The sequence below is a fragment of the Ruditapes philippinarum genome, unplaced genomic scaffold (genome assembly GCF_026571515.1).
Source record: "Ruditapes philippinarum isolate M1 unplaced genomic scaffold, ASM2657151v2 ctg2196_1_1_1_1, whole genome shotgun sequence".
In the NCBI taxonomy this organism is placed as follows: Eukaryota; Metazoa; Mollusca; class Bivalvia; order Venerida; family Veneridae; genus Ruditapes; species Ruditapes philippinarum.
The window spans coordinates 254,585-266,791 of record NW_026860476.1 but is presented as its reverse complement, the minus strand read 5'-3'; the positions used below and the strand labels follow the sequence as shown (position 1 = coordinate 266,791).

At 31.4% G+C, this 12,207-nt stretch overlaps 1 protein-coding gene across 2 annotated transcripts; it reads left to right on the top strand.

The window, feature by feature from the left end:
• Positions 1-2,370: 2,370 nt before the first annotated feature.
• On the top strand, positions 2,371-9,722 carry LOC132760230 (triple QxxK/R motif-containing protein-like). Of its 2 annotated transcripts, none has more exons than XM_060752165.1 (4): positions 2,371-2,490; positions 4,625-4,695; positions 5,367-5,452; positions 7,409-9,722. In XM_060752165.1, the coding sequence occupies exons 1-4, from the start codon at positions 2,483-2,485 to the stop codon at positions 7,511-7,513; spliced, it is 270 nt and encodes an 89-aa protein (XP_060608148.1). In that variant the 5' UTR covers positions 2,371-2,482; the 3' UTR covers positions 7,514-9,722. The 2 variants fall into 2 exon arrangements, with proteins under 2 accessions (XP_060608148.1, XP_060608149.1); XM_060752166.1 differs by lacking the exon at positions 2,371-2,490 and adding an exon at positions 2,523-3,155 and having other exon boundaries at positions 7,409-9,721.
• The last annotated feature ends 2,485 nt before the right edge of the window (positions 9,723-12,207 follow it).

Here is a 12,207-nt window from a genome sequence, read left to right as displayed (position 1 = left end):
GATGATCACCAAACTTTGTCTGTAGCATTCTTGGGTAGTCTTTTATCAAGTTTGCTCATATAAATTTGATTGGCCCCTTTTAGGGCCCGCAAAAGCTAAAAATAGAAAAACCTTTAAATGTCTATTTCTACAGAACTAATTGATGGAAGATCACCAAACTTTGTCTGTAGCATTCTTGGATAGTCTTTTATCAAGTTTGCTCATATTCATTTGATAAACCCCGTTTTAGGGGTCTCTATAGCTAAAAATAGAAATACCGTTAAATGTCTATTTCTAGAGAATTAATTGATGGATGAACACCAATCTTTGTCTGTAGCATTCTTGGGTAGTCTTTTATCAAGTTTGCTCATATTCTTTTGATTATAGCCCCTGTTAGGGGCCGGTAAAGCTAAAAATAGAAATACCTTTAAATGTCTATTTCTACAGAACTAATGGATGGATGATCACCAAACTTTGTCTGAAGCATTGTTGGGTAGTCTTTTATCAAGTTTGCTCATATTATTTTGATTGGCCTCTTTTAGGGGCCGCTAAAATTAAAAAATTGATATACATTTAAACGTCTATTGCTACAGAACTAATTGATTGATGATCTGTAGCATTATTGGGTAGTCTTTTATTAAGTTTGCTCATATTAATTTGATTAGCCCCTTTAAGGGGCCGCTAAAAATAGAAATACATTTAAACATCTTTTCCTACAGAACTAATTAATAGATGATCACCAAACTTTGTCTGTAGCATTTTTGGGTAATCTTTTATCAAGTTTGCTCATATTAATTTGATTTGCCCCTTTTAGGGGCCGCTAAAGCTAAAAAAAAAGAAAAAAAAACCTTAAAACATCTACTTCAGAACCAATTGATGGATGATCACCAAACTTTGTCTGAAGCATTCTTGGGTACTCTTTTATCAAGTTTATTCATATTAATTTGACTAGCCCCTTTTAGGGGCCACTAAAGCTAAAAATAGGAAAATAGAAAAAAACCTTCGAACATCATTTCCTACTGAAATAATTGATAGATGATCGCCAAACTTTGTAGCATTCTTAAGTAGTCTTTTATCAAGTTTTCTCATAGTAATTTGATCAGCCCCGTTTAAGCTAAAGCTTAAATACCCCAGGTCATGGCATTTATTCAAATTATTGTTTAAACATATTCTATGCTCAAATTTAATATTAGAATATATTGACATTCCAACACTGGAAAGCAGTTGTTTCTGGTGAGGGACTCAGGGCCATCATGGCCCTCTTGTTTATATTACAGATTGACCTCACCTGGGTAAATGATTTTATTTGTATCCAAGATCAAGAACCCATACAAAAGTTAGACTGTTCAAGAAGCCAAAAGTCAGATGACACCTTTATGTATACATGACAATTTACAGAAGGTGTTCATTGAAAACATTCTAGATAAAGAAGATAAGAAATAGAAAAAGGTTGTGCATGAAAAAAGAAGAAAACTGTATAAAAGCTTTGCGAACTTAACCTTCCTTGACAGTCCTGTTGGAGGCATTTTACATATAAATAAACTATTGATATGATTACATTTTTTGTATAAAGTATTTTCAAATTTACACAATATGGTAAGTTTCAATTCTAAGCAACTAATTAAAGACAGGGTGAACAGTTTTGAAAATATCAACATGCTTTCCTTTCTCATACCTGAGTCATATTATAGTATGTAAGATGTATTGTCTGATGTGGTTGTTGTAAAAAAATGTCAACAATGTAAATGATACTTCTTTAGCTTTTTATTACATGGGAAAGGTCCACTTGTCATATAAAACATTAATTATGATTAGCAATAATATCACCCCAAGGATTTTATCATTCCTGATACCGATAATCGGAATATACCCAACAATGTTTAATTTTCACAAGAAAGGAAAAGTACAAATACACCGTCAACCGTGGCAAGGGCAAGCAACTCTGTCTAAAAAGGTAAACAAAGTCTACTTTTTTATTTCATTTTACTAATTCTTTGCTTGCTATGAACTGTCATGTCATTTAATCTTTTGGATTAGTAAGGAAAAAATCATGATTTAAAACAGATCGTTATTGGCCATTTTGTTATTTAAAAGATCATGATATTTCAATCAATTTAGACAAAAAGCACAGGAGCTTGATCAGATAATTAAGAAACAACGGCAAAAATACGCCTCTATACAAATTTATTTATTGTATACAGGGGTAAATTTGACGTTATTTCTTAAATGTTTGCTTATATTTTTCAATTATTGATGTCAAGCTCCTGTGGTTCAAAGTTAGATTCACAAATGGAAGACCACTGAAGACCCTGACAAGTCAAATGCTGAAGAAATTAATGATGAGGGTCTATTTTCCCATTAAGTCACAAATAGACAATAGTCAATTTTGAAGCATAGTGGGGATAATTTACCTTGGTGCAATTTCCACAGAGTATAATCCAAGTTAAAAGAGATGAATTTTTAGCCAAAAGTAGGTCACTGTTGTATTGTATTCCAAGACAATATGAAAAGGTGAGTTATCCCTGATAAGAGCAGTTGGTGCTGTTGCAAAGTGCAGTCATCGAATTTAGCACTGGCCCGGTGGCCCATGGCCAGTGAAAATTAGTTCGGACCAGTGTAAATTTTAAAAAAATTTAGTTAAATATATAGTAGAATAAATATAAAACTGGAATTCGGGCCAGTAATTCAAAATAATATGAAATTAGGCAAAGCCTCTGCACAGGGAAGTCGTTTAAAAATTCCTTTCATTCTTTCCGTTTTAAAGGTGTCATTCGGTATTACATGCATCGCTTCCGTTTTCACTCGGACCACTCAACGTTTATTATTTATCCGAAAAGTTGAGATTTGTTCCGTTATCGGAATACCCTGCCTATTATCATTGAGTTACATTGTAAATGGCGGCGCCCGACTAGAACTGACACTGAAAATTTCATTGATAGGTATAGAATTCTATATATTTTTTAATTGTTTTTTATTTGATTTTCTTTTAAATATACACATGTAGTCTATTGCCGGGCATGCCAAAACCAGGACCCGCTTCGCGGGCCCGTTCTTTGACTTCCCCGTATTAAATTCGATGACTGAAAGTGCCTGCCTGTCAAGCTGTTACTTCATTCTAGGGCTCCCGCACTTTGTAGGGTCATTCCTCACAGCTTCAGTCAGGACATCAGCAGCTGGTTTGTACATCTTGATAGAAGCTAAACACCCAAATGCTTTGTGGTGGTAGTTTGGTCTCTTGGACCTTCCTTAAATGTACAAAATTAATGCGTAGATCTTAACCAGTCAACAAGTCCTTGGTGAGGCAAAGTTCAGGCAAACTCCAAATCTTCTGCCGATGCCCTGTGCCTCACCATGACATGCACATACCGGGGGTTGAGAGAAATGAAAGACCCTGATTAAAGCAATGAGATAATATGTTGTAATAATTATAATTGAAATTATACTAGAAATGTAAGGTGAAATGTTTCCAATTTTCAAATACATTGATTCATTTGATTCATTTACATTGTACATATATGTTCATTTTATCAGCAAAAACTTTTCTTATAATGCTATCCCATTAAATCAGCATATCATACTCACACTGCAGGGCATTTTTTTTCAAAATTGTGAAGGGGCCTGGACCTGTTCTTTTTGTGAAAAAAGCGCAATTTGTCATAGAATTGTGAAAAAAAAACATATTATTTGGCATTTAGCGACATTATGAAACCGGAAAATCTGCTTCAAGTCGGTACTTTAACTCGCTTAATATGTGCTTAAACCATTTAACTTGATTAAAACTATTTCTGTGTTCTTGAAAATGGCGTAAATCATGTTTAACTGGAAGGTAAACAATGTATTTCAAAAAAGACAAATTCCCAATATTTTGTGAAATTTCTTTTGAAATTGTGAATTTTTTTCCTCCACTTTGTGAAAAAAAAGTGCAATTTTGAATTGTGAAGGGGCCTTATATCGGCCCCTGTTATAGAAGCTAAAAAGGCCTGCACTGGGTAAAGATTCAAAAACATTATTTTAAGTATTTTTGTGTTTGTAAAATCATACATTTCATTAAACTTGTGGTGTGACTGCCAGACACTTGGCAGACAGGTTTAATTTCATCATGCTGACTAACAAACACTAACCTATACTTAACTATATTTATATAGAGGTGAACTGGTAAGAAATCCAGGTAATCCTTGCATGATTGTATCAGTGCTATACACAGAACCAAAGGGTCTATTCAATAAGAGCTAGAAACTGGTTCCCGGATTCCCTTGTATCTCATAGCTGTCTCTCAATTTAATGTATACAATTTTTACCTGCTTAGTGTAATCGTAAACAATTTTGAAGCAGTATGATGTAGATATAGATAGATATATTGTTATCTATGATTCTCTGCTTAAAGGAGCTATTTTTGCTTGACCCTTTTACAATTCCAGTACCTCTTTAATATTGTTGTGTTAAATGTAAGGTTTGAATTTGCGTCTTCCCATATCTAATATAAGAATTTATTTTTTCATTGAGTCAGTAAATTATGATATATTATATATAATTACATGTGTGCTGAAATATTTGCATCAAAGATATAGCAGCAAATGACAAATGAAATGAATGTTGATAACTTAAATTAAAAAAACTATTTAATCACTTTTAATTATTCATATAGCTCTAAAATGGGGAAGAAAGATGCATCAGGAATCCATGGTACACAGGTTGATCAGTACAGGAAACAGATAGGTATGTATTAAGAATTATCTATTTGGTTTGCTATGGTTGTTTGCGTAATGCTGCTAACCACACTTTATTATTGATGTTGTTTTCAACCTGACTACTTTTCTCACATTAAATAATATGTAGGTGACATCTGACAGTAGTCTTTGCTGTTTAAAACCCAACTATTAAATTGAAATTAGTACATAATTATCATTGCTGCCTATTTAAAGAAACATCAGACTCATTTGATCATACCAAAAGAAAGTCTCCATTCTCATTTTTAACTCGACTATTTGAAAAATAGTGAGAGCTATTGTACTCACCCAGGCGTCAACATCAAACTTTGGTTTCAAATTTTTTGTTTGCAAGTTAGTATCTGTAAAGTACTGAAAGGAATGGGTTAAAACTTCACACACTTATTGAAGAGCATAAAAGAAGGTCACTTTCCAATGCCAGTAACTCTGATGTTGATTGACAGAATAATGTCCCTTTTTCAACTTAGAAAACTGTACATTATCCAGGCTCTTGTTTTACTTTCAAGCACTGAGAGTGATAATAGTAGAGTGCACTGTTCTACCAACAGCTCTTGTTTGCTTTAATTTTGATAGTTAATATTTCCAAAGAGTGTTATTATTCACACAAATTTAAACATTATCGTTTATCAAAAAATTATAAACCTGTTAACGTTTTCACAGGAAAACAAGACTACAAGAAGGCAAAGAAAAGCTTAAAAGCATCAAAAGCTGCACATGATCTAAAAAAATCCTCTACACCAGTCAAGGTTTGTACAAATAATTTGAAGTAATGTCTTCTTCCATTCTGCCTTTGCTACTATATCCTATCTGCAGTACGCTGGTTACAAATTTTGATTAGCAGTGATAGGTGAAGATAAAATTGTCCATCCATGTAAGTAGGTGTGATTGGAGAAGCTTTGTTTAATACCAGCAAGGCTGAATCAAACAACTAAATATCTATATTGTCATTTCAGTATTACATGTATTATAGTAAACTTACACCAGTAATAGCTCATTTTTTGGAACATCGCCATATGACCTATACTGTGTCGGTGTGGTTTAAAACCCAATCAAACAAACAAAGCTCATTTGCTTCCTAGGTAAAGTCAAGCAATTATGATGTCTGTGTTGTGCAAAAACTTTAATGTAGTACAATATTCAACATGTTCAATCATTTTAAAAGTGATCAACATGAAACTTGGAATATTTACTTATCACAACAAGACACAGTTGTAAGACAAGGCACACAATTACTTTCTTGATTTATCACCCTTTCTGTCAAAATTCCAGGTAGTTGCCCTGAACAGACAAGCATTAACAAGGCATGCTGTGCTCTTTTTATAATATTTTATTTTAATGTAGAATTTCAATCAGGTGTATGTGTCAAGCTTGTAGAAAAAATATAAATTGCTTTTAGCTAATAGTGAGATATCAGTAAATTCTTTGAGTAATAACAATTTAAATTTGTCTTAAAAAACAAAAACTTATAAAACATCTGAAGAACAAACCAAATGAACTTGCCCCTTAACATTGATAAAGTGAATTTTATTAAATACAGATTGCTTACTGGTTTCCTAGCAGTTTCCGTCCCTAGCAGTTTTCCGGCCGTTTATCATTTTCGTCCAGTACAGTCTATTTTTACCAGTGAGGCATCCACATTACTTCATCAATTAGATAGAGACATTTGTTTTCTATGCTAAACAGCATTTAAAATAGTACAACGATTTATATGTTTTGAAGTTTTGCCTTTTATTTAAAATTAGATAAGAGAACTTGCGACTTTCAAAAATAAGTAAAACATAGGGAATTCTAGTTTGAATATCCATGCGCAATAACTAAGACCCCATTTTAGGTACCGTAAAATTCCTATTAAACGCCCCCGGGGGCTAAACATTTTCCAAAAGGGGGGCTATTATTACAATACAGTTTTTCCTAAATCCAAAAATCACTGTAAATACATTTAGTGTTAGCGAGTGTTGGTAATAACATTAAAAAGTGTTAAGGTTTTAAAGTTCATATTATACAAATTTGTGTTTACTATAAAATACTATGGATTCTGAATGATTTGAATAAAATTATGGCTTTAATTATAAGTTCAGCACTGAGAAGTAGATTGTTTTCCTTATCAAAAGGCCTGGGGGGGCCTTTATTAGGGGAGGGGTGTTTATTAGGAATTTTACGGTAAATCAATACTTTGGAAAATATTTTTGCAGACGCCACGGAAATGGTTGGGAAGTTTTGTTTGTCTGATAATACCATCCTAATATTGCTTTATGGTACTGAATTATATTCAAAATCAAAAAGGTCCGGAAAACTGCTCTGAATTTTTGAATAAAAGTGAAAAAAGTACAATGTAGTTACATTTTAGGCCTGTATTCAAATTAAAAAGTATGTGCAATATTAATCACATGGCAATGCTGGACAGGTACCTAACTTTGTCCTGTCAAAGTTTTGTACCTCTCCCTAGACTGACTTTTATTTTATTTGTTAAAAAGTGCGATTTGTGGCCAGAAACTGCTAGGAAACCAGTAGACTATCAAAAACACACAGTCATTTTCTGGATAAAATCTGTTTTAAATTTGCAGGTTTTAACTTGCTATAAGCATTGTCAAGATTCAGTCTGTATTATAGGGCTATTATCCAAACATTGTTAATGTGATCTTTGAGATTTTGTTTTTATATCAGTTAGCTATCACATAATTTAACCTTGTTTTATTTTTCAGGACACCATTCTGATAGTGTTAACTGGACTTTGTGCTGTAGTAGCATTATATTTAACCCTATACTGGTATCTAAACAACAAAGAACCTATCTTTGATGATGTTTGAAAACAAGATTGGCTTATCATTAAAATACAATATCAGTGTGGTATATTATGCAATAAACAATGATGAATGGTTTTGGGCAGATAATGAAGAATTTATGGTGTATACTCTACAGAAAGTGTGGTATAAGGAATATTCAGGAAAAGGGAAAAACAGTTTGGTTGTGATATACTGTAAACAAAGTGAGAACAGCATGTTTGTAGGTTAAAACTGTTTGGTTATGATACTTTAAAGGATTAAAGAAGTTGGTATGTGATATCATAGTTATCTGTGATATAACATCAGTTATTATATGATATAAAATCAACATCATGATATAACACTAGTTATTATATGGTGTAACACCAATTACTATATAATAATGATATAACATCAGTTATAATATGATATAGCTCCAGTTTTTATATGGTATAACATCAGTTATTAAAGTTATTATATATTATAACATCAGTTATTTTAATATACAATATCTTAATGCCATCTGGACATGAAAGTAATTAACAGAGCTACAATGCAGTAATCCAAAGGAAAAGCATGACACCAGTTTTCTGATGGCAAACTGAAATGTGATATCTTCAAGACGTTATGCAATTGTGAATTATTGTGATAAAACCATACTTACATGCCTAGTGTGATAATTTGATAACATAAAAAATTACTGGTAATATAGTTTTCTGACTTGTGTTTAATTATGATATCCATAGACTACTGTGTTAATACCTGTTTTAAACAAAAAATTGAAAGCATAATAATAATTGAAACTTTAAAATTTTACTTTTAATATATGCATGCCTCTTCTACATGCTCTATATTTCAATTTGTAAAGAAAGTCATTCCTATTAATTTTCTATTTTTGATGAGGATTTACATGTTTATTAATATTTGTTATTTTTTTTTTTTTTTAATGACTGGACATTTATTAAATAAATTCTAAATAATTATTTAAATATATGTTGAAGATCCCACCCATTTATTTATTTATGAATAGTCTTTTATTTCTATGTTTATAAGTCCCATTTTCTGTTATTTCTGTTCTGTTATATTTCTGTTATTGTTTATATCATTGTGTAAACTTTGTGTGTCAAAATTATGAATGGGTTGACGTGTATTTCAAATATAGGGTACAGTTTGTTTAAAGTGTATAAAGCTGATGAAATATTAAGCAGTAAAATAATGTTGTTTTGATAACCTTATGGTTGTTTCTTCAAAGAGTTGCCACATGCAATGTCTTTGTACTTTAATATACATGAATATTATATGTAAACAGAATTAAATGTTCACCATAAAAAATATTCCTCTGATAGTTTTTAGTAGGCTGGGCACTGATTTTCACATTATGTATTTCTTTTTTAATGAGAATTTTTCTTGATCAACCATCACTCGGCAAAAAGTCATACAATTCTGATTATTTCAAATTGTTGCAAGTGCTAGCAAGAATTTCATGTGAATTGTTTTTGAGATTGTTACAGATAATGCTGCATGTATATTGATTTTCCACTAGAAATTATAAGAAATATTTATGTTGAATATTAAGTAAGATGTGCTTCTTAGAGTGTACTAGTATATGGTAATGTCTCATACATGTAAGGGATATTAGCTAGATAATGATAAGATGTATTTGTGATTATCTACCTTAGACTGTGAAAATTAGAACTATCATAATTTAAGTTTAAGTAATTTAAATATTCTCAATATTTTCTGTATAATCCTATTATCAAATGTTCAAGTACGGAGGTATTTCTGAAAATTATTTCATTTAAGTATTATCATAAAGTTATATGCAATAAATTAAAAACTAAAGGAGTTGTTTAGCTTTTCTTTTATTTATATCTTACATATTATGTGCATGTTTTGTCCTTCTGGGTATGTTACATATTAAATTTGAAATACATGTTGTCTTTTGAAATTACTCAGCTGGCTAAATGGATGTTAATAGTAGTTAGTCAGACCATTGGTTCTATGGATACATGATGATTTAACTACAGTAAGACAATTACTGACACACTTGGTTAGGCAAGATTAATAAATAGTAAAGTATCAAAACGCAGTGGCCTGTATTGAGAGACTGACCTGTTTGTATTGTGACAACACTAAGGTGACTTCAAATTTGAAAATCTTACAAATATCTTGTAAAGCAAAATGCAGAGGATAACGAAGAAATAATAAACATGTACTCAGAATTTACTCTGCTATTTTTCATTGAATGGCCTAGAAATCTGCATACACGTTATTTGCCCTATATCAATTTGTACACAAATCTCGGAAAAAGTCATGTCAAAAAAAAAGAGAAAAAAAAAGAAACGCTATTAGACATAGAATTTCAATTTGAAAATACGATTTAAATAAAATTTTTAATAAATATCGGTAGAATTTAAAATACATATCAGTAGAAAACTATAGATTAAAGTTATTATAATGTAACTAGAAACTAAACACTTTCATGAATACACATTATTAACTTGCAGTTAAGTAAGATCTTCCATGAATATGATGACACTATCAGTGCCGAGGATGATCTTATCTGAGGAACTATCAGCTGTTGCTCGAATTAATTACAAAACCTGTTTGAAACATACAAGAATATTTTGATGCATATATTATTGCAGATTTTTGTTTTGATTTGGCAAAGGAGCTTCTGTTTAAAACTCAATCTATACCAGTATATTATCATGTTAATATTATTATCATTATGAACCTTGGAAAGTGACCCACTATCATGCTCTCAAATAAATTTGTAAAGTTTCAAACCATTCCCTTCAGTATTTTTGAAAATACATAACCAATGTATGACGCCGTAATGCATACATTACTAGTCCACTCCCGACACTTTTAATTCTCGAAATATGGCCTTCATCATATAAGGATATGTGTTTCATTTTTTTTGTATTTAGTTTAAACAATATTTTATTAATAATCCACACATTTACATAATAAATTACATAAAATAAAATTTACGGATTGAGTAGGAAGCTTGTAAAGCTTTTTTGAAAACTCTCTCCGTAATCAGTATTTAACAAATTTCAAATAAATGGTAACAAAATATAAATATCTAAACTAAACTATACATATCATATCGACTTGTTCTTGATTTCTTACTATACATACTATGTTTATGTCAAGTATTCATGAACTAAATTTAAGATACATTGCTGTTAGATAGAGGTATAAGCACGAGTATGAATTCATTTTTAAAGGGATATATTGCTTAGTTTAGTGATTGGTTAATTAAACTAATATGTTGAGAAATTTAATTATTAAAACATGTACATTGGAGGAGAAGTAATAATAGAAGAGAAAAAGAGATAAGGAACAAGAGAAAGAAAGAAAGTCACTTTACTACTATGGAGTTGGAGGACCTTTTTCTTTTCAAACGAATATTACTATGTATCAAATCTTTTTGTTTTTTGTATGTATATTTGTATATGTGATATAATTGTTTCGTTTTGAGCACCGGTAAGTGAATTATCGCCGTATAGTAAATTATTCAATGTTACAGTTGTGATTTGACTTAAATTGTTTATAAGGACAGTGCGGTCATCTTGATACATGGGGCAGCGGAGGAAATAGTGTTCTGTATTTTCTATTTCACCACATATACAAAAAGGACTGTCTATTATGTTTTTAGAAAACAGATGTTCATTCAGAGAGCTGCAATGTGTTCTTAATCGTGTATGTATTATTTGATATCTTCTTTCACCTATATAATAGTGAGCTGGAACTTTTTGGACATCTTCATTTAGTCTTTTTTTGAAAATTGCAAGCGATGGTGCATTTCTTAGTTCGACAGGGAGATCATTCCAGTCTTTAATCGAAGATGGTAAGAATGAATTTGAATAAAGTTGAGTTTGACAGAAAATATTTCTAGTGTTACTTGCATTTCGTAAGTTGTATACTGAAGTTTGTCCTACTGTGTTTGGAACTATGGAAGATAGATATTGTGGAGATAGGTGATTGAACATTTTATATAGCAGAATTAGTTTGTGTTTATAGCGTCTTACTTTTAGGGGTTGAAAACATGTGTCTTCATACAGATTTGAGAAAGAAACAAGTTTCGTTGTACCAGTTATAATTCTGCAGGCTTCAAGTTGGATTTTTTCTAACTCGAATTCATCTTGTTGAGTAATATTATCCCAGACTACATCTGAGTATTCAAGAAGAGGCCGGATGAAAGAAAGATATATAGTTTCGAGTGATCTACGATCAGTGATGAATTTTAAAGACCTCATAATATTAAGTCGTTGCCATGCCTTTTGTGATATGTTCATTATATGGGTATGCCAAGTTCCTTCAGATGAAAAAGTTACTCCAAGATGTTTGTGAGTGGTCACCTCATTTATTTGTATTCCGTTCATACTAAGGGGAGGATGAACAGGTTTATTAACCTTACGGGAAAAAATGACAGATTCAGTTTTATTTGGATTGAAAGTGACAAGCCATCTGTTTGCCCATACAGTAATTTTCTCGAGATCTAAGTTTAGTGTTGCAGCAGCGGTAGCAGGATTGTCAACGATAATATACAAACTTGTATCATCTGCAAAGAGTCTGATATATGAATTTATGTCAAGGACAATATCGTTGATATATATGAGGAAAAGTAGCGGACCTAATATAGACCCTTGTGGTACTCCAGCTGTGATAGAAGCCATTTGTGATGAGCCGCCAGGAAGAACTACTTTTTGTTTTCTTTCAGAAAGATA

Excerpts from the sequence above, each read along its gene's own strand:
- LOC132760230 (XM_060752165.1), top strand. Across the intron at positions 4,696-5,366 it reads TCAGTACAGGAAACAGATAG|GAAAACAAGACTACAAGAAG; the intron begins GTATGTATTAAG and ends ACGTTTTCACAG. Across the intron at positions 5,453-7,408 it reads AATCCTCTACACCAGTCAAG|GACACCATTCTGATAGTGTT; the intron begins GTTTGTACAAAT and ends TTTATTTTTCAG.